Source organism: Notolepis coatsorum, assembly GCF_963971535.1.
Source record: "Notolepis coatsorum genome assembly, contig: SCAFFOLD_353, whole genome shotgun sequence".
Classification (NCBI taxonomy): domain Eukaryota; kingdom Metazoa; phylum Chordata; class Actinopteri; order Aulopiformes; family Paralepididae; genus Notolepis; species Notolepis coatsorum.
In genome coordinates, this window is record NW_028170390.1 from 88,903 (window position 1) to 114,061 (window position 25,159).

Here is a 25,159-nt window from a genome sequence, read left to right on the forward strand (position 1 = left end):
CACACACACACACACACACACATGCACACATACGCACACGCACACACACGCACACACACACGCACACTCACACGCACACGCACACACACACACACACACTAGGGGTGTGCAGAGACGTCATTAGAAGACTGGATTTATTTTGAGTTTTTGTTGTTGCAACAGTATTGTACAATACAAGAACAGATGTCATCAAATGAACTAATGCTCATTAGATTAAATGTACAAGATGTAATTTCTCTCACTCAAAAGGATGGATTCAGACGTGACGTCTCACCTAAAGAAGGCTGCAACAAGTTCCCAGGGTTCGCACAGGGTCCTTGAAGTGCTTAAGGTGCTTGATTTTTTTACAAAAAAAAGTCAACCTGGAATTCCTTGAAAACAGCAAAAAAATTTAACAAGGTGCTTAGAAAGTCCTTAAAACTCAAATCAACCATTCACATTGAAAGTTTTGTTCATTCATGATTAAATAGTTCTGAATCAAGAAATATAGTTTTTTTTATCTAAAGTATAACCAATTGTTTTAAGCCATAAATGTTGGATCCGATTATTTTTCAACAAAAAAACAGCATTTAAAAGTTAATTGTATCCTTTTAAATGCCCTTTTAAAATTAAAAATAGCGCTTGGAAAAGTACTTGAAAGTCCTTGAATTACATTTTGCAATGTCCGTGGGAACCCTGAGTGCATCTACAAAATGTAAGATCATTGGACCTCATTCACGAACACACTTTTACCAAAAAGTTACAAAGAAATTTCTTTTTAACTCCACTTACAGAGTTCTCGGGCCAATTCTGGCATTCCTGAATGGCTTCTTATCTGGGATTCATTTTTAGCTAAGAACAGGATCTAAGAATGTGGAAGAGCAGTCGTAGATGGGCCAGACTGGTGTGCGCCCGTGTTCTTAAGGGCTTCATTTGGGAGAAATCATTGGTGATTGTGTTCACATTGATTCAACAGACATCCTCTGATTTAAATAATAATAAATACGAGAATATTTGTATCATTAACAATTACGTTTGACATTTATTGTCATGATTCAACAATGATTTGTTATGTCCTAAAATAAACATAAGCACTACACAAACACTGCAAATGGCAGTGAATAAATAAATAAATAAATAAATAAGAACTCAACTCAATTGCGTGGATATAGCTATAGTAGAATCGAATCGACACATCTACATTCTGCTCTCAGCACATCCCATGGCTATATATCAAGTTTCTTTAATAGTTGTCATACAGAAGTACAGAATACTTTTATACAAAAAATATTTGCCATTTTGTATTAATAGTCCATATTAATAGTTTAGGTTCGTGTTAACGTTAGATAATGTACAAAATAAACGTATTTACGGTGCTTTTAGACGTCGCCCTTTTATTTTGAAATCCCACGACCGGAAGTAAAAAAGTATGCTTCTTTTTCTGCTTGTTATCAACAGGGTACAATGTTATATAGGCTGTGCGTCGATGTTGCAGAAGCATAAAGGCAGAGTGTCTGCAACACTGTTGCTTTGTCGATGTTGTGTTGCAGTTGCTTTGAAGTTTCTGTAGCATGTAGAGGCCTTAAGCCACTGTGTGCTTTTAAAAATCTTAATTAGCCGCTCTTGCACCTCAAATAAGTCTCCTCCTTTCATGTCTTTTCCTAAACGATTAGGATTTAAATGTCAGCACTTTCACAGTGCTACTGTAATAGAGTTACAGAGTGAAATAAAATTATACGTATGTCATTAGTTATTTTACAAACGGATGCCTGCAAAAGCATTCCGGCTGAGAGGTAGTAGCTGAAAAACACAATAGCCTGAAGTGTTATCTAGTGCAGGTCCAAAGTTGATATATACTACACAACATTAGTGTTTTACACATGTTTTTCTAATGGTATGTATATAGGTATGTTTAAAACCCATTATATCCTCTGAGATATGTATTGGAAATTTAAGTGTAGCTGTTGAAATAAAGATTAACACGGAAACAAATGGACGTTTGTTGGGTTTAATTTGAGCAGCCCCACAAGGCTGGACACACACTGACAGCAAAGCAAAACAAGATGCCAACATGTGTGTCGATAGATGGAGTTTCAGGAGGATATATAGCATTCTCCGTCAGTGTGTGTGTGTGTGAGTGTGACTTCAGGAAGTGAAAGTGTGTGTGTGTGTGTGTGTTATGCTTACACGTGCATGTGTGTGCTTGTGTATGTATGTGCGTGTGTGCACGGCTATGTGTGTGTGCTTGCATATGCGTGGGCGTGTGTGTGTGTGTGTGTGTTTTCAGGAAGTGAGGTGTTGCATTGTCTCGCAACATCGCTTGACCCGTGAACTTGAGACAGTTGGAGATGTTGTAAATGCGTTGTAAGTTAGTTTCACAGGATGCTTCTGCTTGTCAGAGATCGCAAAAGGGTCAAGTGTCTGCCTTGTGTCGCAATGAAAATCGAGTCATGGGTTTGACCTCTTGGTACATATCTCACATCATAGGAACAAAAGGACATTATGTGCTTAGCATGAGAATATACACAGGCCATGGTGTACAGGCATTACAATGGGCCATGCGGTCATTATGGACACAGTATTTAGTTGTATATCAAAGGTTTATCTCATTTGAGGTGTCATACGAATTGTAAACAGATAAGGTCCCAGATATGGTACATGGGCAAAGTGATGTAAACGAAGTCAGACCCTGTGGTCGTGTCGAGGTCACATGATAAAACACAGGATGCCAAGATGTCACGAAGGCAGACACAGTACTGTTAGTGGCAAAGCCAATGTGTTCTTTAGGTGTGTATAGCAAGCATATTAATTGATATTCGATCATAATTATTCCACTACAGATATCCCTCACGTAAGATATCGTCATTTCCAGAATTTCATTGGCTACAAAAAAAACAGTCGGTCCGACCAAACCGGAGGTGGTCACCTTTTTTTCCCCCCGAAACTGACGCTCATTGGCTGTTTGGTCTTATAACCCGAAACAGGAAGCACGTGATAGGCCGAGTAAGGTGAAACAGGAAGCACGTGATAGGCCGAGTAAGGTGAAACAGGAAGCACGTGATAGGCCAAGTAAGGTGAAACAGGAAGCACGTGATAGGCCGAGTAAGGTGAAACAGGAAGCACGTGATAGGCCGAGTAAGGTGAAACAGGAAGCATGTGATAGGCCAAGTAAGGTGAAACAGGAAGCACGTGATAGGCCAAGTAAGGTGAAACAGGAAGCACGTGATAGGCAGAGTAAGGTGAAACAGGAAGCACGTGATAGGCCAAGTAAGGTGAAACAGGAAGCACGTGATAGGCAGAGTAAGGTGAAACAGGAAGCACGTGATAGGCAGAGTAAGGTGAAACAGGAAGCACGTGATAGGCCAAGTAAGGTGAAACAGGAAGCATGTGATAGGCCAAGTAAGGTGAAACAGGAAGCACGTGATAGGCCAAGTAAGGTGAAACAGGAAGCACGTGATAGGCCGAGTAAGGTGAAACAGGAAGCACGTGATAGGCAGAGTAAGGTGAAACAGGAAGCACGTGATAGGCCGAGTAAGGTGAAACAGGAAGCACGTGATAGGCAGAGTAAGGTGAAACAGGAAGCACGTGATAGGCCGAGTAAGGTGAAACAGGAAGCACGTGATAGGCCGAGTAAGGTGAAACAGGAAGCATGTGATAGGCCAAGTAAGGTGAAACAGGAAGCACGTGATAGGCCAAGTAAGGTGAAACAGGAAGCACGTGATAGGCCAAGTAAGGTGAAACAGGAAGCACGTGATAGGCCGAGTAAGGTGAAACAGGAAGCACGTGATAGGCCGAGTAAGGTGAAACAGGAAGCACGTGATAGGCCAAGTAAGGTGAAACAGGAAGCACGTGATAGGCCAAGTAAGGTGAAACAGGAAGCACGTGATAGGCAGAGTAAGGTGAAACAGGAAGCACGTGATAGGCCGAGTAAGGTGAAACAGGAAGCACGTGATAGGCCAAGTAAGGTGAAACAGGAAGCACGTGATAGGCCAAGTAAGGTGAAACAGGAAGCACGTGATAGGCCAAGTAAGGTGAAACAGGAAGCACGTGATAGGCAGAGTAAGGTGAAACAGGAAGCACGTGATAGGCAGAGTAAGGTGTCAATTTAGCTTTAGCAATAACACGGCGTGCCGGCGACAGATGAGGAGGGCGCAGCCTGCCGTCGTAACGTTAAAGTGGAAATGAAGCAGTGCGATAAATACATATTCATATCATCACATTAGTATTTAGATAAGCCACAGAAAAAATCACGTTATAAAAATAAGCAGTTTCTAAGAAAAAACGATTTGTTATGTGCATTTTTGAAGCATTTATCATTATGGGCGCGGCCATTTTGTTGCTGACGTCATGGGGCTTGTTTGGTGTATACACTGCTGGTTAGCTGCCTATAGTGAATGGGTCAGTCGGTAAATAAAATGTTGCCTACAAAACAACGGGACCGTGGTGGTTCTGTTTGTATTGCTCCTGGCTGTTCAAACTAATTTTACCATGTGAGAGAGAGGAAAGTTGGTTAATTTCCACAAACTACCAGTGAAAAAAACAGTGTTGTTGGCATGTTGGCTCAGGCTGGCTGCACTCAGGCGGCGTGATCAGCCTGTTGGACAGGGAATGAAGATCCCCAGAGAACACTTCATTGCCTCGGATTATGTTGTTGGGGGTGGAAGGTTTGTCCAGAAGACCACTAATCAGCTGAAGCCTGATGCGGTTCCCTCGGTCTTCGACAGACAGACCGGCGTTAGCTCTCGGGAGCTAGCACCAGCCGGGAGTTAGCACCAGCCGGGGACCGGCGTTAGCAACCAAGAGCGTCGCGGAGCATTCAGCCTGCTGGCTAAACAGCTTGTCGGTGTGCTGGAACCTCGGCAAGCTAACGGTAGCTGGCTACACAGCTTGTCGGTGTGCTGGAACCTCGGCAAGCTAACGGTAGCTGGCTACACAGCTTGTCGGTGTGCTGGAACCTCGGCAAGCTAACGGTAGCTGGCTACACAGCTTGTCGGTGTGCTGGAACCTCGGCAAGCTAACGGTAGCTGGCTACACAGCTTGTCGGTGTGCTGGAACCTCGGCAAGCTAACGGTAGCTGGCTACACAGCTTGTCGGTGTGCTGGAACCTCGGCAAGCTAACGGTAGCTGGCTACACAGCTTGTCGGTGTGCTGGAACCTCGGCAAGCTAACGGTAGCTGGCTACACAGCTTGTCGGTGTGCTGGAACCTCGGCAAGCTAACGGTAGCTGGCTACACAGCTTGTCGGTGTGCTGGAACCTCAGCAAGCTAACGGTAGCTGGCTACACAGCTTGTCGGTGTGCTGGAACCTCGGCAAGCTAACGGTAGCTGGCTACACAGCTTGTCTGTGTGCTAATAGCCTCGGCAAGCTAACGGTAGCTGGCTACACAGCTTGTCGGTGTGCTAATAGCCTCGGCAAGCTAACGGTAGCTGGCTCCAGGCTATTAGCACATCGACAAGCTGCTGGAGCTCCCGACGCTCGGCTGGTTGAAGTGGATCTAGGTAGCCAGCAGGCTGAATGCTCCGCGACGCTCCCGGTTGCTAACGCCGGTCCCCGGCTGGTGCTAACTCCCGGCTGATGCTAGCTCCCGAGAGCTAACGCCGGTCTGTCTGTCGAAGACCGAGGGAACCGCATCAGGCTTCAGCTGATTAGTGGTCTTCTGGACAAACCTTCCACCCCCAACAACATAATCCGAGGCAATGAAGTGTTCTCTGGGGATCTTCATTCCCTGTCCAACAGGCTGATCACGCCGCCTGAGTGCAGCCAGCCTGAGCCAACATGCCAACAACACTGTTTTTTTCACTGGTAGTTTGTGGAAATTAACCAACTTTCCTCTCTCTCACATGGTAAAATTAGTTTGAACAGCCAGGAGCAATACAAACAGAACCACCGCGGTCCCGTTGTTTTGTAGGCAACATTTTATTTACTGACTGACCCATTCACTATAGGCAGCTAACCAGCAGTGTATACACCAAACAAGCCCCATGACGTCAGCCATGACGTCAGCAACAAAATGGCGGCGCCCATGTTGAAAACAGGGATATTATATTTGATTTTTCAGACAAATAAGATAGATTTCACATTTGATTATAGAACCCTGTCTTACACAAGGTACACAACAAACAAACTAGGATCACATTGTTCACTGCTTCATTTCCACTTTAACCCTTTCACTGCCGCACTACCAACCGGTTTACCCTTTCACTGCCACACTACAGAAGGTTAACCCTTTACTATCACACTACCGATGTGTTACCAGTGTTGTGCTGATATGACAACACGCTTCACAACATGCTTCAGCCTTGAATTGTGAATGTAATCATAATAAATAATATGCCTTGTTTATTAGGAGAAGCCGGGCCTGTCCGTAGCCATTAAGACCTGTAAGAACTGCACCTCCGACAGCGTCCGAGAGAAGTTCCTCCAGGAAGCGTGTAAGTAATCTGACAAGTTCTTTACTGAGACAGTAGGGAGGCTGAGAGGGAGACACAGGAGAGAAGGTTCTTTATAGAGACAGTAGGGAGGCTGAGAGGGAGACACAGGAGAGAAGGTTCTTTATAGAGATAGTATGGAGGCTGAGAGGGAGACACAGGAGAGAAGGTTCTTTATAGAGACAGTATGGAGGCTGAGAGGGAGACACAGGAGAGAAGGTTCTTTATTGAGACAGTAGGAAGGCTGAGAGGGAGACACAGGAGAGAAGGTTCTTTATAGAGACAGTATGGAGGCTGAGAGGGAGACAGAGTAGAGAAGGTTCTTTATCGAGACAGTATGGAGGCTGAGAGGGAGACAGAGTAGAGGAGACACAGGAGAGAAGGTTCTTTATTGAGACAGTAGGAAGGCTGAGAGGGAGACACAGGAGAGAAGGTTCTTTATTGAGACAGTAGGGAGGCTGAGAGGGAGACACAGGTGAGAAGGTTCTTTATAGAGACAGTATGGAGGCTGAGAGGGAGACAGAGTAGAGGAGACACAGGAGAGAGGGTTCTTTATAGAGACAGTAGGGAGGCTGAGAGGGAGACACAGGAGAGAAGGTTCTTTATTGAGACAGTAGGGAGGCTGAGAGGGAGACACAGGAGAGAAGGTTCTTTATAGAGACAGTAGGGAGGCTGAGAGGGAGACACAGGAGAGAAAGTTCTTTATAGAGACAGTAGGAAGGCTGAGAGGGAGACAGAGTAGAGGAGACACAGGAGAGAAGGTTCTTTATCGAGACAGTAGGGAGGCTGAGAGGGAGACAGAGTAGAGGAGACACAGGAGAGAAGGTTCTTTATTGAGACAGTAGGAAGGCTGAGAGGGAGACAGAGTAGGGGAGACACAGGAGAGAAGGTTCTTTATTGAGACAGTAGGAAGGCTGAGAGGGAGACAGAGTAGGGGAGACACAGGAGAGAAGGTTCTTTATTGAGACAGTAGGAAGGCTGAGAGGGAGACAGAGTAGGGGAGACACAGGAGAGAAGGTTCTTTATTGAGACAGTAGGAAGGCTGAGAGGGAGACAGAGGAGAGGAGACACAGGAGAGAAGGTTCTTTATTGAGACAGTAGGAAGGCTGAGAGGGAGACAGAGTAGAGGAGACACAGGAGAGAAGGTTCTGTATTGAGACAGCAGGAAGGCTGAGAAGGAGACAGAGGAGAGAAGGTTCTTTATAGAGACAGTAGGGAGGCTGAGAGGGAGACACAGGAGAGAATGTTCTTTATAGAGACAGTATGGAGGCTGAGAGGGAGACACAGGAGAGAAGGTTCTTTATAGAGACAGTAGGGAGGCTGAGAGGGAGACACAGGAGAGAAGGTTCTTTATAGAGACAGTATGGAGGCTGAGAGGGAGACAGAGTAGAGGAGACACATGAGAGAAGGTTCTTTATAGAGACAGTAGGGAGGCTGAGGGGGAGACAGAGGAGAGAAGGTTCTTTATTGAGACAGTAGGGAGGCTGAGAGGGAGACAGAGTAGAGAAGGTTCTTTATTGAGACAGTAGGAAGGCTGAGGGGGAGACAGAGGAGAGAAGGTTCTTTATTGAGACAGTAGGAAGGCTGAGAGGGAGACAGAGTAGAGGAGACACAGGAGAGAAGGTTCTTTATTGAGACAGTAGGAAAGCTGAGGGGGAGACAGAGGAGAGAAGGTTCTTTATTGAGACAGTAGGAAGGCTGAGAGGGAGACAGAGTAGAGGAGACACAGGAGAGAAGGTTCTTTATTGAGACAGTAGGAAGGCTGAGAGGGAGACACATGAGAGAAGGTTCTTTATTGAGACAGTAGGGAGGCTGAGAGGGAGACACAGGAGAGAAGGTTCTTTATTGAGACAGTAGGAAGGCTGAGAGGGAGACAGAGTAGAGGAGACACAGGAGAGAAGGTTCCTTATTGAGACAGTATGAAGGCTGAGAGGGAGACAGAGTAGAGGAGACACAGGAGAGAAGGTTCTTTATCGAGACAGTAGGAAGGCTGAGAAGGAGACAGAGTAGAGGAGACACAGGAGAGAAGGTTCTTTATTGAGACAGCAGGAAGGCTGAGAGGGAGACAGAGTAGAGGAGACACAGGAGAGAAGGTTCTTTATTGAGACAGTAGGAAGGCTGAGAGGGAGACAGAGTAGAGGAGACACAGGAGAGAAGGTTCTGTATTGAGACAGTATGAAGGCTGAGAGGGAGACAGAGTAGAGGAGACACAGGAGAGAAGGTTCTTTATCGAGACAGTAGGAAGGCTGAGAAGGAGACAGAGTAGAGGAGACACAGGAGAGAAGGTTCTTTATTGAGACAGTAGGAAGGCTGAGAAGGAGACAGAGTAGAGGAGACACAGGAGAGAAGGTTCTTTATTGAGACAGTAGGAAGGCTGAGAGGGAGACAGAGTAGGGGAGACACAGGAGAGAAGGTTCTTTATTGAGACAGCAGGAAGGCTGAGAGGGAGACAGAGTAGAGGAGACACAGGAGAGAAGGTTCTGTATTGAGACAGTAGGAAGGCTGAGAGGGAGACAGAGGAGAGAAGGTTCTTTATAGAGACAGTAGGAAGGCTGAGAGGGAGACACAGGAGAGAAGGTTCTTTATAGAGACAGTATGGAGGCTGAGAGGGAGACACAGGAGAGAAGGTTCTTTATTGAGACAGTAGGGAGGCTGAGAGGGAGACAGAGTAGAGGAGACACAGGAGAGAAGGTTCTTTATAGAGACAGTATGGAGGCTGAGAGGGAGACAGAGTAGAGGAGACACAGGAGAGAAGGTTCTTTATTGAGACAGTAGGAAGGCTGAGAGGGAGACACAGGAGAGAAGGTTCTTTATAGAGACAGTAGGAAGGCTGAGAGGGAGACACAGGATAGAAGGTTCTTTATAGAGACAGTATGGAGGCTGAGAGGGAGACACAGGAGAGACGGTTCTTTATTGAGACAGTAGGGAGGCTGAGAGGGAGACAGAGTAGAGGAGACACAGAAGAGAAGGTTCTTTATAGAGACAGTATGGAGGCTGAGAGGGAGACAGAGTAGAGGAGACACAGGAGAGAAGATTCTTTATCGAGACAGTAGGGAGGCTGAGAGGGAGACACAGGAGAGAAGGTTCTTTATTGAGACAGTAGGGAGGCTGAGAGGGAGACACAGGAGAGAAGGTTCTTTATTGAGACAGTAGGAATGCTGAGAGGGAGACAGAGTAGAGGAGACACAGGAGAGAAGGTTCTTTATCGAGACAGTAGGAAGGCTGAGAAGGAGACAGAGTAGAGGAGACACAGGAGAGAAGGTTCTTTATTGAGACAGTAGGAAGGCTGAGAAGGAGACAGAGTAGAGGAGACACAGGAGAGAAGGTTCTGTATTGAGACAGCAGGAAGGCTGAGAGGGAGACAGAGTAGAGGAGACACAGGAGAGAAGGTTCTGTATTGAGACAGCAGGAAGGCTGAGAGGGAGACAGAGGAGAGAAGGTTCTTTATAGAGACAGTAGGAAGGCTGAGAGGGAGACAGAGTAGAGGAGACACAGGAGAGAAGGTTCTTTATCGAGACAGTAGGAAGGCTGAGAAGGAGACAGAGTAGAGGAGACACAGGAGAGAAGGTTCTTTATTGAGACAGTAGGAAGGCTGAGAAGGAGACAGAGTAGAGGAGACACAGGAGAGAAGGTTCTGTATTGAGACAGCAGGAAGGCTGAGAGGGAGACAGAGTAGAGGAGACACAGGAGAGAAGGTTCTTTATAGAGACAGTATGAAGGCTAAGAGGGAGACAGAGGAGAGAAGGTTATTTATAGAGACAGTATGAAGGCTAAGAGGGAGACAGAGGAGAGAAGGTTATTTATAGAGACAGTAGGGAGGCTGAGAGGGAGACAGGAGAGAAGGTTCTTTATGGAGACAGTAGGAAGGCTGAGAGGGAGACACAGTAGAGAAGGTTCTTTATGGAGACAGTAGGAAGGCTGAGAGGGAGACAGAGGAGAGAGGGGTCTTTATCGAGACAGTAGGAAGGCTGAGAGGGAGACACAGGAGAGAAGGTTCTTTATGGAGACAGTAGGAAGGCTGAGAGGGAGACACAGGAGAGAAGGTTCTTTATGGAGACAGGTAGGCTGATAGGGAGACAGAGTAGAGGAGACACAGGAGAGAAGGTTCTTTATAGAGACAGTAGGAAGGCTGAGAGGGAGACACAGAAGAGAAGGTTCTTTATGGAGACAGTAGGAAGGCTGAGAGGGAGACAGAGGAGAGGAGACACAGGAGAGAAGGTTCTTTATTGAGACAGTAGGGAGGCTGAGAGGGAGACAGTAGAGGAGACACAGGAGAGAAGGTTCTTTATAGAGACAGGTAGGCTGAGAGGGAGACAGAGTAGAGGAGACACAGGAGAGAAGGTTCTTTATTGAGACAGTAGGAAGGCTGAGAGGGAGACAGAGGAGAGAAGGTTCTTTATTGAGACAGTAGGAAGGCTGAGAGGGAGACACAGGAGAGAAGGTTCTTTATTGAGACAGTAGGAAGGCTGAGAGGGAGACACAGGAGAGAAGGTTCTTTATTGAGACAGTAGGAAGGCTGAGAGGGAGACAGAGTAGAGGAGACACAGGAGAGAAGGTTCTTTATTGAGACAGTATGAAGGCTGAGAGGGAGACAGAGTAGAGGAGACACAAGAGAAAAGGTTCTTTATCGAGACAGTAGGAAGGCTGAGAGGGAGACAGAGGAGAGAATGTTCTTTATTGAGACAGTAGGAAGGCTGAGAGGGAGACAGAGTAGAGGAGACACAAGTGAAAAGGTTCTTTATCGAGACAGTAGTAAGGCTGAGAGGGAGACAGAGGAGAGAAGGTTCTTTATTGAGACAGTAGGAAGGCTGAGATGGAGACAGAGTAGAGGAGACACAGGAGAGAAGGTTATTTATTGAGACAGTAGGAAGGCTGAGAGGGAGACAGAGTAGGGGAGACACGGGAGAGAAGGTTCTTTATTGAGACAGTAGGAAGGCTGAGAGGGAGACAGAGTAGGGGAGACACGGGAGAGAAGGTTCTTTATTGAGACAGTAGGAAGGCTGAGAGGGAGACAGAGTAGGGGAGACACAGGAGAGAAGGTTCTTTATTGAGACAGTAGGAAGGCTGAGAGAGAGACAGAGTAGAAGAGACACAGGAGAGAAGGTTCTTTATTGAGACAGCAGGAAGGCTGAGAGGGAGACAGAGTAGAGGAGACACAGGAGAGAAGGTTCTTTATAGAGACAGTAGGAAGGCTGAGATGGAGACAGAGTAGAGGAGAGGATGTTCTTTATTGAGACAGTAGGAATGCTGAGAGAGAGACAGAGTAGGGGAGACACAGGAGAGAAGGTTCTTTATTGAGACATTAGGCTGAGAGGGAGACAGAGTAGGGGAGACACAGGAGAGAAGGTTCTTTATAGAGACAGTAGGAAGGCTGAGAGAGAGAGACAGAGTAGAGGAGACACAGGAGAGAAGGTTCTTTATTGAGACAGCAGGAAGGCTGAGAGGGATACAGAGTAGAGGAGACACAGGAGAGAAGGTTCTTTATAGAGACAGTAGGAAGACTGAGAGGGAGACAGAGTAGGGGAGACACAGGAGAGAAGGTTCTTTATAGAGACAGTAGGAAGGCTGAGAGGGAGACAGAGTAGGGGAGACACAGGAGAGAAGGTTCTTTATTGAGACAGTAGGGAGGCTGAGAGGGAGACAGAGTAGGGGAGACACAGGAGAGACGGTTCTTTATTGAGACAGTAGGAAGGCTGAGAGGGAGACAGAGTAGGGGAGACACAGGAGAGAAGGTTCTTTATTGAGACAGTAGGAAGGCTGAGAGGGAGACAGAGTAGGGGAGACACAGGAGAGAAGGTTCTTTATTGAGACAGTAGGAAGGCTGAGAGGGAGACAGAGTAGGGGAGACACAGGAGAGAAGGTTCTTTATTGAGACAGTAGGGAGGCTGAGAGGGAGACAGAGTAGGGAGGACACAGGAGAGATGTCCGATGTTCTGGTGGATCGGACCCCATGTGGTTCCAGAGGAAGGGGTCTTAACCACTACACTATCAAGTCTGAACACAGAGATGGAATTATTCATTATTTATAATTATTAATTATATTTATATGTTTTGACTGTATATATATTTTGGCTGTGTATACGCATAGATTTTTATAATGTATTTGATCATATATATATTTTGTCTTTAGCACATATATTCTGTTATTATATATACAGTATATACAGTATATATATATATATATATTTCCAGTGACCATGCGACAGTTTGACCACGCCCACATCGTTAAGCTGATTGGAGTCATCACGGAAAACCCTGTCTGGATTATTATGGAGCTGTGTACACTAGGAGAGGTACTGAAAACCTGGTCTGGATTATTATGGAGCTGTGTACACTAGGAGAGGTACTGAAAACCCCATCTGGATTATTATGGAGCTGTGTACACTAGGAGAGGTACCATAGTGCTAAAACTAGTACAGTACAACAACTTTTTTACTTTATAATATTTAACTTCTCTCTGCTTGTCTTTACATACCTGGTTAAACTATATTATTACACTCTGCTGTAGGGGTGTAACGGTACACAAAAACCACGGTTCGGTACGTACCTCGGTTATAAATCGTATAGCTTTACCCTCTGCTCTAGTGGAACTATCCCTTTAATCCATTCTAATAATGAAAAAACGTTCTCCACATGTACACCCCTATTCACCTCCGCCTGGCCACACCCATATCCGCTCCTATATAAGCGGGGTCGTGGCCACACAATCAGCTCCTTCCCTACTTTCACCACGAGAAGTTTGTGTAAACACCACTTTAGTTTAGTGCTAAAAGTAGTTTGTTGGAAAGGAGCTACGTTGACTTTGTTTTTTCTCTCTCGCTAATTTTCGAGAAAATAAAGGGATAATGTCTTCACCATCGGAGGGTCTAGACGTCTACAACTCTACCCTCCATGCGTCCTCCGTGCGTCGTGGGGCGTTCCTGGCTCCACGGTTGTGGCAGGCAGGTGCGCCTGTGCGGCGCCCGGAGGGGAGTGTGCTTCGCCGAGGGGCCGTTGAGCTCCCATCTCCTGTGAGGTGGCCGAGTTCCGGCCCTGGTTCCCCCGCCAGAGGGCAGTCCTCTGGTGGCCGAGGATTTGCGTCGCAGACTCTTCGCCTCGGCTGGCTCTTGTCGTAAGACGGCGAACAGCGGGGGTGAACGGCCTGGTGGTAGTGTTCTGCTGGAGCCTCAACTGGGTTGGGTGTTAGCCTACAGAAGTTGTACATATATAGCTCTTGTACCAAGGTCCTTTGGCCCCTCTCTTTGGTCTGTTGTTTTTTCTTTACTTTAGGGTAAAGGTATAAATTTCAGGTGGCGAGTTTCGCACATACACCTGAGCCGTGTATAAAAACCAGTTTTTTGCACAAACAAGGTTATCGTCTGTGGCTGGCATGCAGAATGTGAAGCTATTACCCTAACAGGTATATGCGCTTTCATGTAGCGCGCTACAACTGGTGTCATGGCTCTGCTTTGTTATTGCATCGTATCAGGGGTGAGGGGTCATAAGGGGTGGACTAATAAACCCCTCCCCCCGTTTGGATATTGTTGTATTTGCGACACTGATTGGCCAGGAGGTTGGGCCTCCTGCCTGTCAGTCTCCCTGTCGGGCTGAGGGGTCAGCGCGTCACAGAGAGGGGGAAGGGGGGGGGGGGTTCCCTGGTTCCACTCCATATTAGGATGGGTGGGTCACGGGATTTTCTCCGGCCATGGAATACGTCACTAGGCGCGTTTTTCCTATTGGCCATGAGACATATCCGTGAGTTTTCAGGGTCTGTGCTGCAGACCGCTTTCATTGTCAAAGTTGGATGATGCGATGCATTCGAAGACTGTTGTTTTCTGCTCTGCTCTCTATTAAAGTGTGTATTGGGTCACTTGGCCCAATTATTACATATATCTTTTTCAATTGTTACTCGCGTAGAGGTCTCTCTGGGGGAACTTCTGTCTTCCCCTCTTATATAAAGGGCAGAATTGACAGGGTTTTTACCCTCAGGCGCGTCATATGAGACCCGTGTCTGTGTCTTATAGGCCGGCTTCCTGCTGCTCGTCCCAGACAGCATGGAGGAAACGTTGTCTAGTGTTTCTTATTAGAATTCGCCGTCGATGTGTTTTGGGTTCTCGACGTGCATATACGCTAGTTATGAAATCAGCGTATGGTCTGCGAGACCAATTAGCGCTGGCCCTGGGTGCTTTCAATGTTGAAACCACTTTATGGGCTGGTGCGCCTTGGTTGCCCAACTCATAGAAACAGTATAGAATAACCTTACGTTTTGAAGTCACGGTACGGTACGGGTTTTCGGTACAGTGGGGGAAAGTTTGGCTTTCCATGTTCCACTCAGGGGCGATGTAGTGTGCAGTAACTAATTGTACTTGTAGGGCTGTCAACGAATATTCTATATTGAAATTAATAATCGACTTGTAAAGAAAAGAAAAAAATATTATTATTATATTAGATTCTGAGAAAAGAGAGAGAGAGAAAAAAACAGCCCCCGGTGGGCGGTTAACATACTGTTGTATTCGTTCGGTACACACTACAGCCGTTCGGTACGGTACGGTACACACTGAAACTGTTGGGTTCTGTACGGATACGTGTACCTTTACACCCCTACTCTGTTGTCTTTCTGTGCGACTCTGGGGACAGTGTGGATGAAAGCACCTGACTGGGTGAAGGTAAACAAACACACTGATAGGTCATCAGACGTCACATGGTTTCATCCAGACTGTCCCTGGAGATGTCATCATTGTTTACGAACAGTAAAAAGGTCAATAGGTCAAAATACACAATATTACACACAAAATGACACAATAAAGTTTCTAAAAGTCTCTCTCTCTCTGTGTATATCTCTCTCTGTCTCTCTCCATCTCTCTGTGTCTTTCTCTCTCTTCTGTATCTCTCTCTGTCTCTCTTCTGTATCTCTCTGTCACTCTTCTGTATCTCTCTCTGTCTCTCTGTATATATCTCTCTCTGTCTCTCTTCTGTATCTCTCTCTGTCTCTCTGTATATATCTCTCTCTGTCTCTCTTCTGTATCTCTCTCTGTCTCTCTTCTGTATCTCTCTCTGTCTCTCTTCTGTATCTCTCTCTGTCTCTCTTCTGTCTCTCTTCTGTATCTCTCTCTGTCTCTCTGTATATATCTCTCTCTGTCTCTCTTCTGTATCTCTCTCTGTCTCTCTTCTGTATCTCTCTCTGTCTCTCTGTATATATCTCTCTCTGTCTCTATTCTGTATCTCTCTCTGTCTCTCTGTATATATCTCTCTCTGTCTCTCTTCTGTATCTCTCTCTGTCTCTCTTCTGTATCTCTCTCTGTCTCTCTGTATATATCTCTCTCTGTCTCTCTTCTGTATCTCTCTCTGTCTCTCTGTATATATATATCTCTGTCTCTCTTCTGTATCTCTCTCTGTCTCTCTTCTGTATCTCTCTCTGTCTCTCTTCTGTATCTCTCTCTGTCTCTCTTCTGTATCTCTCTGTCTCTCTTCTGTATCTCTCTCTGTCTCTCTGTATATATCTCTCTCTGTCTCTCTTCTGTATCTCTCTCTGTCTCTCTTCTGTATCTCTCTCTGTCTCTCTGTATATATCTCTCTCTGTCTCTCTTCTGTATCTCTCTCTGTCTCTCTGTATATATCTCTCTCTGTCTCTCTTCTGTATCTCTCTCTGTCTCTCTTCTGTATCTCTCTCTGTCTCTCTGTATATATCTCTCTCTGTCTCTCTTTCCCTCTCTCTGTGTCGCTCTCTGTCTCTCTCTATCTCTCCCTGTCTGTCTCTCTCTATCTCTCCCTGTCTGTCTCTCTCTCTCTCTCTCTCTCTCTCTCTCTCTCTCTCTCTCTCTCTCTCTCTCTCTCTCTCACAGCTGCGTTCGTTTCTACAGATGAGGAAGTATACACTAGACTTGGCTTCTCTCATCCTGTTTGCTCATCAGCTCAGCTCAGCGCTGGCGTACCTGGAGAGCAAGCGCTTTGTACACAGGTACACGCACATACATGCACGCACACACACACACACACACACACACACACACACACACACACACACACACACACACACACACACACACACACACACACACACACACACACTCACTCACACAAGCACGGTCACACACACACACACACACACACACACACTCACACACACACGGTCACACACACGCACACACACACACGAAGTTGAGGATGTATGACTTTACTAGATGAGGGATCATTTAGTCGGGACATTATTACAATAGTCATTCTTGTGTAAAACAGTCTGCCTTAATGTCTCAAAGTCAGTCTGTTTGAATCCAGTGTAGAAGATACATTAACTAAGGATCTTAGTACGTAAAGATGTTTTCAGTTTTCATAACCTCAAAACCAAAATTCCTCTCCCTGTGTGTGTGTGTGTGTATATTAGGACTGTCCCCGACTAAGGATTTGGATAGTCGACTATGATTGGCCAAAATTTGCCGTTAGTCGACTATTAGTCGACTAACACATTTGTATCATTCCATTTGGGCTGTGGGGGGTGCTTAATGTCTGAAGGAGTCGACTGAAGGCTTCTTGTCCTCTGCAAAAGCATGCAATTGGTCCACTGATGGATACATCTTGATATTTGTCTAGTCTAGTGTGTTCATTAGATGGGTGAAATCCTCTTTCAGTGCCTCTGTGCCTGTTTTCTTAGGCAGTTAGCCTCTGGTATGCGTGCCATTAGCGTTAGCCATGCTTCTAGGCCTCTTTTCTTTTGGAAAGAATGATAAATTTTTTTTTTATATATATATATTTTTTGTATTCGACTTGGCAGTCGACTACGGCTCCTTTCGACCGATTAGTCGACTAATCGACTAATAGGGGTCAGCCCTAGTGTATATATATATATTATGTGTGTTTGTGTATATATATATATATATATATATATATATATATATATATATATATATATATATATATATATATATATATATATATATATATATATATATATATATATATATGCAGTGTTTCCCACAGGATTTTATGAGACTGTGATGGGTGAACCTCGGCCCCTCTAGGGGGGTCTGGGGGCATGCCCTCCCCCCGTAACTTTTTTTGTGTACATTTTAAAGTTAAATGCATCAATCTGGTGCACTTTGAGAGCAAAATGAAGAGGCTAGATCTATGATGAACTTTGTGCTCAAAACCCAAAATCGACTACACTCACTAGAGCAGACATTTGAACCATCAAAGAAATTAAGCAAAAGTGGTTACCTGTGTTGAACTGGTTTATTTTTTAGAAAATAAAAAAATATACTGGATTACTATTACGACTACTACCACTGCCAATACTACTGTTACATCCCTATTGGCAAACGTTATATTTAAAATATATATATATATATAATCTTTTTTTTATTATTACTTTCTTTTCTTTTCTTTTTTTATTATAAAACTGTGGCGCCACAGTCTAGGTAATTAATGGGAAACACTGTGTATATATATATATATATTAGTGCTGTCAATAGATTAAATATTTTTTACTAATTAATATCTAAATTTTCTGTAATTAATCTAGATTAATTTAGATTAAAAATAGCATTTTTTCTACTTAAGACCGAAGCGTGTAACAGATATTTACTTGAGTAAAATCATGGAATTAATGTAAAATCAACACAAAGTAAGTATTATTTAGATTCAAAGACTATTTTAATAGCTTTCTTTGAATACAGTTTCTCTCCTGTGGAATACAAATGTTCAACAAAACCATCAACATTGACTCAGCTAGACCTCTTTCTTATATCCGCTGCGCTAAGATTGAAGATGTTTCACTCCATAGATTAATCTAGATTAATTTATTTTAATGCTTTCATTCATTTAAATTAATATCCAAAGTTAAAGCATTAACTTTGACAGCCCTAATATATATATATTTGATATATCTGATATATATATATATATATATATATGTGTGTTTACTGACACGCTACAGCTCTGATATATATATATATATATATATATATATATATATATATATGTGTTTACTGACACGCTACAGCTCTGATATATATATATATATATATATGTGTTTACTGACACGCTACAGCTCTGATATATATATATATATATATGTGTGTTTACTGACACGCTACAGCTCTGATATATATATATTAGTGCTGTCAAACGATTAAAATATTTAACTCGATTAATCGCATGATTGTCCATAGTTAACTCGCGATTAATCGCATTTTTTTTTTATTCTTTTTTTTACCTTAAACAGATCTTTTTCAAGTTCCAAGTTTTAATACTCTTATCAACATGCAAGTCAACAAATGCTTGCTTTGTGCAGCCATTTAACACAAAAGGATGACCCTCATGCATTGCAAATTTGCATCAAATTCAAAACAGAGTGATGCACAAAATAACTTAAAAGAAAATAATAATTTAAAACAATGAATAAAGTGTGCATGAAATAATAGGGGAAAGAAAACGTTAGGAACTTGTTACATTCACACACACAAGGGCTGATTAATCACACACCCCCCTCTCTCCCTCACACACACACTCTCCCAGCTCTTTTTCTCTTTTGCCCCTTCGTCATCTCTCTCACCCCCCTCTCTCTCTATATCTCACACACACACACACACATACACACACACACACACACACACACACACACACACACACACACACACACACACACACACACACACACACACACACACACACACACACACACACACACACACACACTTCAGAAACAAACATAGTATCAATGAGAGCATCAATAATACACCTGAGTGAAGTCTTTTTTTTTTTTTTTTAGTTAATCTTGAGTTAAAAAAATTAGTGGCATTAATAGAATCGGGAGTTAACGCGATATTAACGCGATATATTTGACAGCCTTAATATATATATATATATTAGGGCTGTCAGTTTATTGCGTTAATTAGATTAATTAATTACACAGCAAATAATCGCGTTATGAAAATTAACTCAAAATTAATTACATTTTTTTTTTTTTTTTTTTTAATAATCATTTTTTTTTTATCTCATTCATTCCATAAGCATGTAGAATACACATTTACAGATTTTTTTTTAATATGGTCCATTTGCATGTTCTTGGTATCTGATTCTAGGGACATCTATGAATCTCAGGGAATGTATTCCCAGTGTCAGAAATACTGTGGGCTAGATCCACAAAGAATGGATTGTACGGTGCAAGTTGCACCCTTACTTACAATTCATTATGAATTGAAAATGGGGGACCCTGATGTAAACAAGACGAAAGTCTTTCTCTGGTCTGCATTCCCTTAACAATTGTGTGTATTGAGCCGTACTGTATTGTACCCATTCTGCAATCTGTTAATAACATTTTCATTCAATCAATCAATCTGCGCTGTGATTGATTGAATGAACATTTTATTTTGAGTAAATTGTAATGAACCAAATGAGAATATCAATAAATCTTTTTTTATCTTTGACTGTGAATAACACCATGCTCAAATTGACCAGACCTGAAAAATCTAAGCAAATTAATAGATGGAAGATGATTAAACAGAAGGTTTTGTAGATACAGTACTGAATTCTGCCATCCGGACACATGCAATTTGAAATATGATTATAGAATATAGAATATGAGGCATAAAATGGTAATGCGATTAAAATGCGATTAATTAGATTAATTAATTACAAATCCTGTAATTAATTAGATAAAAAAATTTAATCGCCTGACAGCACTAATATATATATATATATATATGTGTGTTTACTGACACGCTACAGCTCTGATATATATATATATATATATATGTGTGTTTACTGACACGCTACAGCTCTGATATATATATATATATGTGTGTTTACTGACACGCTACAGCTCTGATATATATATATATATATATATATATATGTGTTTACTGACACGCTACAGCTCTGATATATATATATATATATATGTGTGTTTACTGACACGCTACAGCTCTGATATATATATATATATATATGTGTTTACTGACACGCTACAGCTCTGATATATATATATATATGTGTGTTTACTGACACGCTACAGCTCTGATATATATATATATATATATATGTGTTTACTGACACGCTACAGCTCTGATATATATATATATAATATATATATATGTGTGTTTACTGACACGCTACAGCTCTGATATATATATATATATATATATATATATATATATATATATATATATATATATATATATATATATATATATATATATGTGTGTTTACTGACACGCTACAGCTCTGATATATATATATATATATATGTGTTTACTGACACGCTACAGCTCTGATATATATATATATATATATATGTGTTTACTGACACGCTACAGCTCTGATATATATATATATATATATATATATATATATATATATATATATATATGTGTTTACTGACACGCTACAGCTCTGATATATATATATATATATATGTGTTTACTGACACGCTACAGCTCTGATATATATATATATTATATATATATATATATGTGTTTACTGACACGCTACAGCTCTGATATATATATATATATATATATATATATATATATATATGTGTTTACTGACACGCTACAGCTCTGATATATATATATATATATATATATATATATATGTGTGTTTACTGACACGCTACAGCTCTGATATATATATATATATATATGTGTGTTTACTGACACGCTACAGCTCTGATATATATATATATATATATGTGTTTACTGACACGCTACAGCTCTGATATATATATATATATATATATGTGTGTTTACTGACACGCTACAGCTCTGATATATATATATATATATATATATATGTGTTTACTGACACGCTACAGCTCTGATATATATATATATATGTGTGTTTACTGACACGCTACAGCTCTGATATATATATATATATATATATATATGTGTTTACTGACACGCTACAGCTCTGATATATATATATATATGTGTGTGTTTACTGACACGCTACAGCTCTGATATATATATATATATATATATATATATATATATATATATATATATATATATATATATATATATGTGTGTTTACTGACACGCTACAGCTCTGATATATATATATATATATATATATATATATATATATATATATATATATATATATATATATATATATATATATATATGTGTGTTTACTGACACGCTACAGCTCTGATATATATATATATATATATGTATATGTGTGTATATCTACAGGGACATCGCAGCCAGGAACGTCTTGGTGTCGTCAGCAGACTGCGTGAAGCTCGGAGACTTTGGTCTGTCCAGATACATGGAAGATAGTTCTTATTATAAAGGTAACACACACACACACACACACACACACACACACACACACACACACACACACACACACACACACCTACACACACACACACACACACACACACACACACACACACACACACACACACACACACACCTACACACACACACACTCACACACACACACACACACACACACACACACACACACACACACACACACACACACACACACACACACCTACACACACACACACACACACACACACACACACACACACACACACACACACACCTACACACACACACACTCACACACACACACACACACACACACACACACACACACACACACACACACATTCAGAACAGCATGTAAAAGGTGGTCTTTGGAACACCAGCCCTACTTCCTTACTGCCCAGTGATGATGTTGACTAGTAGAATCCATGCTGTTGCTCATGCTAGCTCCCGCTAGTTAGCTACAGTCCATGCTGTTCCTCATGCTAGCTCCCGCTAGTTAGCCACAATCCATGCTGTTCCTAATGCTAGCTCCCGCTAGTTAGCCACAATCCATGCTGTTCCTCATACTAGCTCCAGATAGTTAGCCACAATCCATGCTGTTCCTCATACTAGCTCCAGATAGTTAGCCACAAATACAATCCATGCTGTTCCTCATACTAGCTCCAGATAGTTAGCTACAATCCATGCTGTTCCTCATACTAGCTCCAGATAGTTAGCTACAATCCATGCTGTTCCTCACACTAGCTCCAGATAGTTAGCTACAATCCATGCTGTTCCTCATACTAGCTCCAGATAGTTAGCTACAATCCATGCTGTTCCTCACACTAGCTCCAGATAGTTAGCTACAATCCATGCTGTTCCTCATACTAGCTCCAGATAGTTAGCTACAGTCCATGCTGTTCCTCATGCTAGCTCCGGATAGTTAGCCACAAACCATGCTGTTCATCATGCTAGCTCCTACTAGTTAGCCACAAACCATGCTGTTCCTCATGCTAGCTCCTACTAGTTAGCCACAAACCATGCTGTTCATCATGCTAGCTCCTACTAGTTAGCCACAAACCATGCTGTTCCTCATGCTAGCTCCTTCTAGTTAGCCACAATCCATGCTGTTCCTCATGCTAGCTCCTACTAGTTAGCCACAAACCATGCTGTTCCTCATGCTAGCTCCTGCTAGTTAGCCACAAACCATGCTGTTCCTCATGCTAGCTCCTACTAGTTAGCCACAAACCATGCTGTTCCTCATGCTAGCTCCTGCTAGTTAGCCACAGTCCATGCTGTTCCTCATGCTAGCTCCTACTAGTTAGCCACAAACCATGCTGTTCATCATGCTAGCTCCTACTAGTTAGCCACAAACCATGCTGTTCCTCATGCTAGCTCCTACTAGTTAGCCACAAACCATGCTGTTCATCATGCTAGCTCCTACTAATTAGCCACAAACCATGCTGTTCCTCATGCTAGCTCCTGCTAGTTAGCCACAATCCATGCTGTTCCTCATGCTAGCTCCTGCTAGTTAGCCACAAACCATGCTGTTCCTCATGCTAGCTCCTGCTAGTTAGCCACAAACCATGCTGTTCCTCATGCTAGCTCCTGCTAGTTAGCCACAAACAATGCTGTTCCTCACGCTAGCTCCTGCTATTTAGCCACAAACCATGCTGTTCCTCATGCTAGCTCCCGCTAGTTAGCCACAATCCATGCTGTTCCTCATACTAGCTCCTGCTAGTTAGCCACAAACCATGCTGTTCCTCATGCTAGCTCCCGCTAGTTAGCCACAAACGAATGCAAAGTCAATGGGGTCGAGCTTCTGTCTGTACGAGCTGACTGAAGACGAGAGCACACTAGGTAGATTTCAACAAGCCTTGGCCAGCTTGTACAGACAGGAGCTCAACTCTGTTGACTTTGCATTGTTTTGTGGCTAGTAGGGCTGACGGTCGAAAGGAGCCGTAGTTAACTGGCCAACCTCTTAGTCGAATATAATAATAAAAAAATATATATATTTATAATTATTAAAAAATATATATATATTGCATCATTCTTTCCAAAAGAAAATAGGCCTAGAAGCGTGGCTAACACTAATGGCACGCATACCAGAGGCTAACTGCCTACGAAAACAGGCACAGAGGCACTGAAAGAGGATTTCACCCATCTAATGAACACACTAGACTAGACAAATATCAAGATGTATCCATCAGTGGACCAATTGCATGCTTTTGCAGAGGACAAGAAGCCTTCAGTCGACTCCTTCAGACATTAAGCACCCCCCACAGCCCAAATGGAATGATATATATATTATACTTTTTTTTTGTCGACCAATAGTCGACTAACGGCAAATTTTGGCCAATCATAGTCAACCATCCAAATCCTTAGTCTGGGACAGCCCTAGTGCTAGTGTTACGAGCTGGCTCAAGCCCACAACAAGAAAGGGGAGACACAGGCACAATTTATGAAATAACTAAATAATTTATTTAAATATACTAATTATCAGCCAATATGAATGAGTATCAGTGTGCAAGCAGTGTGTGGATGTTACAGCATGAATGTTGTAAGTGTAAAAACAAAACAAATCCTTATTCAGTGTATTTAGAGAATGAAGTGGTTAGGGTTAGACTACTGGTTTTTCTGAATCTGTCAGTTGCACAGACTGCATTGTAGCTCCATCTAGTGGTGGTTTGGTGTCAGTGCAGACACTACTGAAGACCCCCCCCCCTACTGAAGACCTTCTCTCTGGCCTAGAAGCACCCAACACATCACGACCACATGGCCCAAGCAAACATGAATATCATTCAGGCTTAAATAAATCATATTATTACATGGCGTTTTAACATTCGCCGAAATGCTTGATTGTGATTCGTCAATAGCGTTCGTCAGTGGTCCGTTATTACTCGATAACGGACCTCTGCCGAGCAATAATGACCGCTGTGCGCAGCTGTAGCAATCAAGCCCACTGACACACACTGCATCAGTGCAGCCAATCAGACACACCTGCCGGCTGCTGGCGAATGACAGCGGAGCGACAGAACAGAACTGCGTCTGCATTTGATCTCGTCTTGTCGATGGTGTAAAATGAATTAGGTATATTGTTAGTAAGTTAGCCATGTAATAAGCGGGATAATGTATAGCTATACTCGGTCATTGTCGCAAAATAATTGACCTTCACTGATGTTTAGAACACCTCAGCGAGGCGCCTCTGTGTTCTAAACTCCGTGTCGGTCAATTATTTTGCGACAATGACCGAGTATAGCTATACATTATCCCTTACTTATAACATGTCCCTCTAAGCCTCTCTCTCTCTCTCTCTATCTCTCTCTCTCTCTCTCTCTCTCTCTCTCTCTCTCTCTCTCTCTCTCTCTCTCTCTCTCTCTCTGTCTCTTTCTCAGCATCTAAGGGTAAACTTCCTATTAAATGGATGGCTCCTGAATCCATCAACTTCAGACGATTCACCTCAGCCAGTGATGTCTGGATGTTTGGTGAGACACACACATCTCTCTCTCTCTC

At 42.8% G+C, this 25,159-nt stretch overlaps 1 protein-coding gene across 4 annotated transcripts in view; it reads left to right on the forward strand.

The window, feature by feature from the left end:
- The window catches only part of LOC311248544 (focal adhesion kinase 1-like), a 169,352-nt gene that overhangs the window by 65,158 nt on the left and 79,035 nt on the right, over positions 1-25,159 (forward strand). For all 4 annotated transcript variants that reach the window (XM_084339408.1, XM_084339409.1, XM_084339410.1 and 1 more), the window contains exons 7-11: positions 6,326-6,410; positions 12,600-12,700; positions 16,229-16,344; positions 21,578-21,678; positions 25,042-25,131. In XM_084339408.1, the coding sequence (XP_084195534.1) occupies positions 6,326-6,410; positions 12,600-12,700; positions 16,229-16,344; positions 21,578-21,678; positions 25,042-25,131 (493 nt within the window). The remainder of the gene's footprint in view (positions 1-6,325; positions 6,411-12,599; positions 12,701-16,228; positions 16,345-21,577; positions 21,679-25,041; positions 25,132-25,159) is intronic.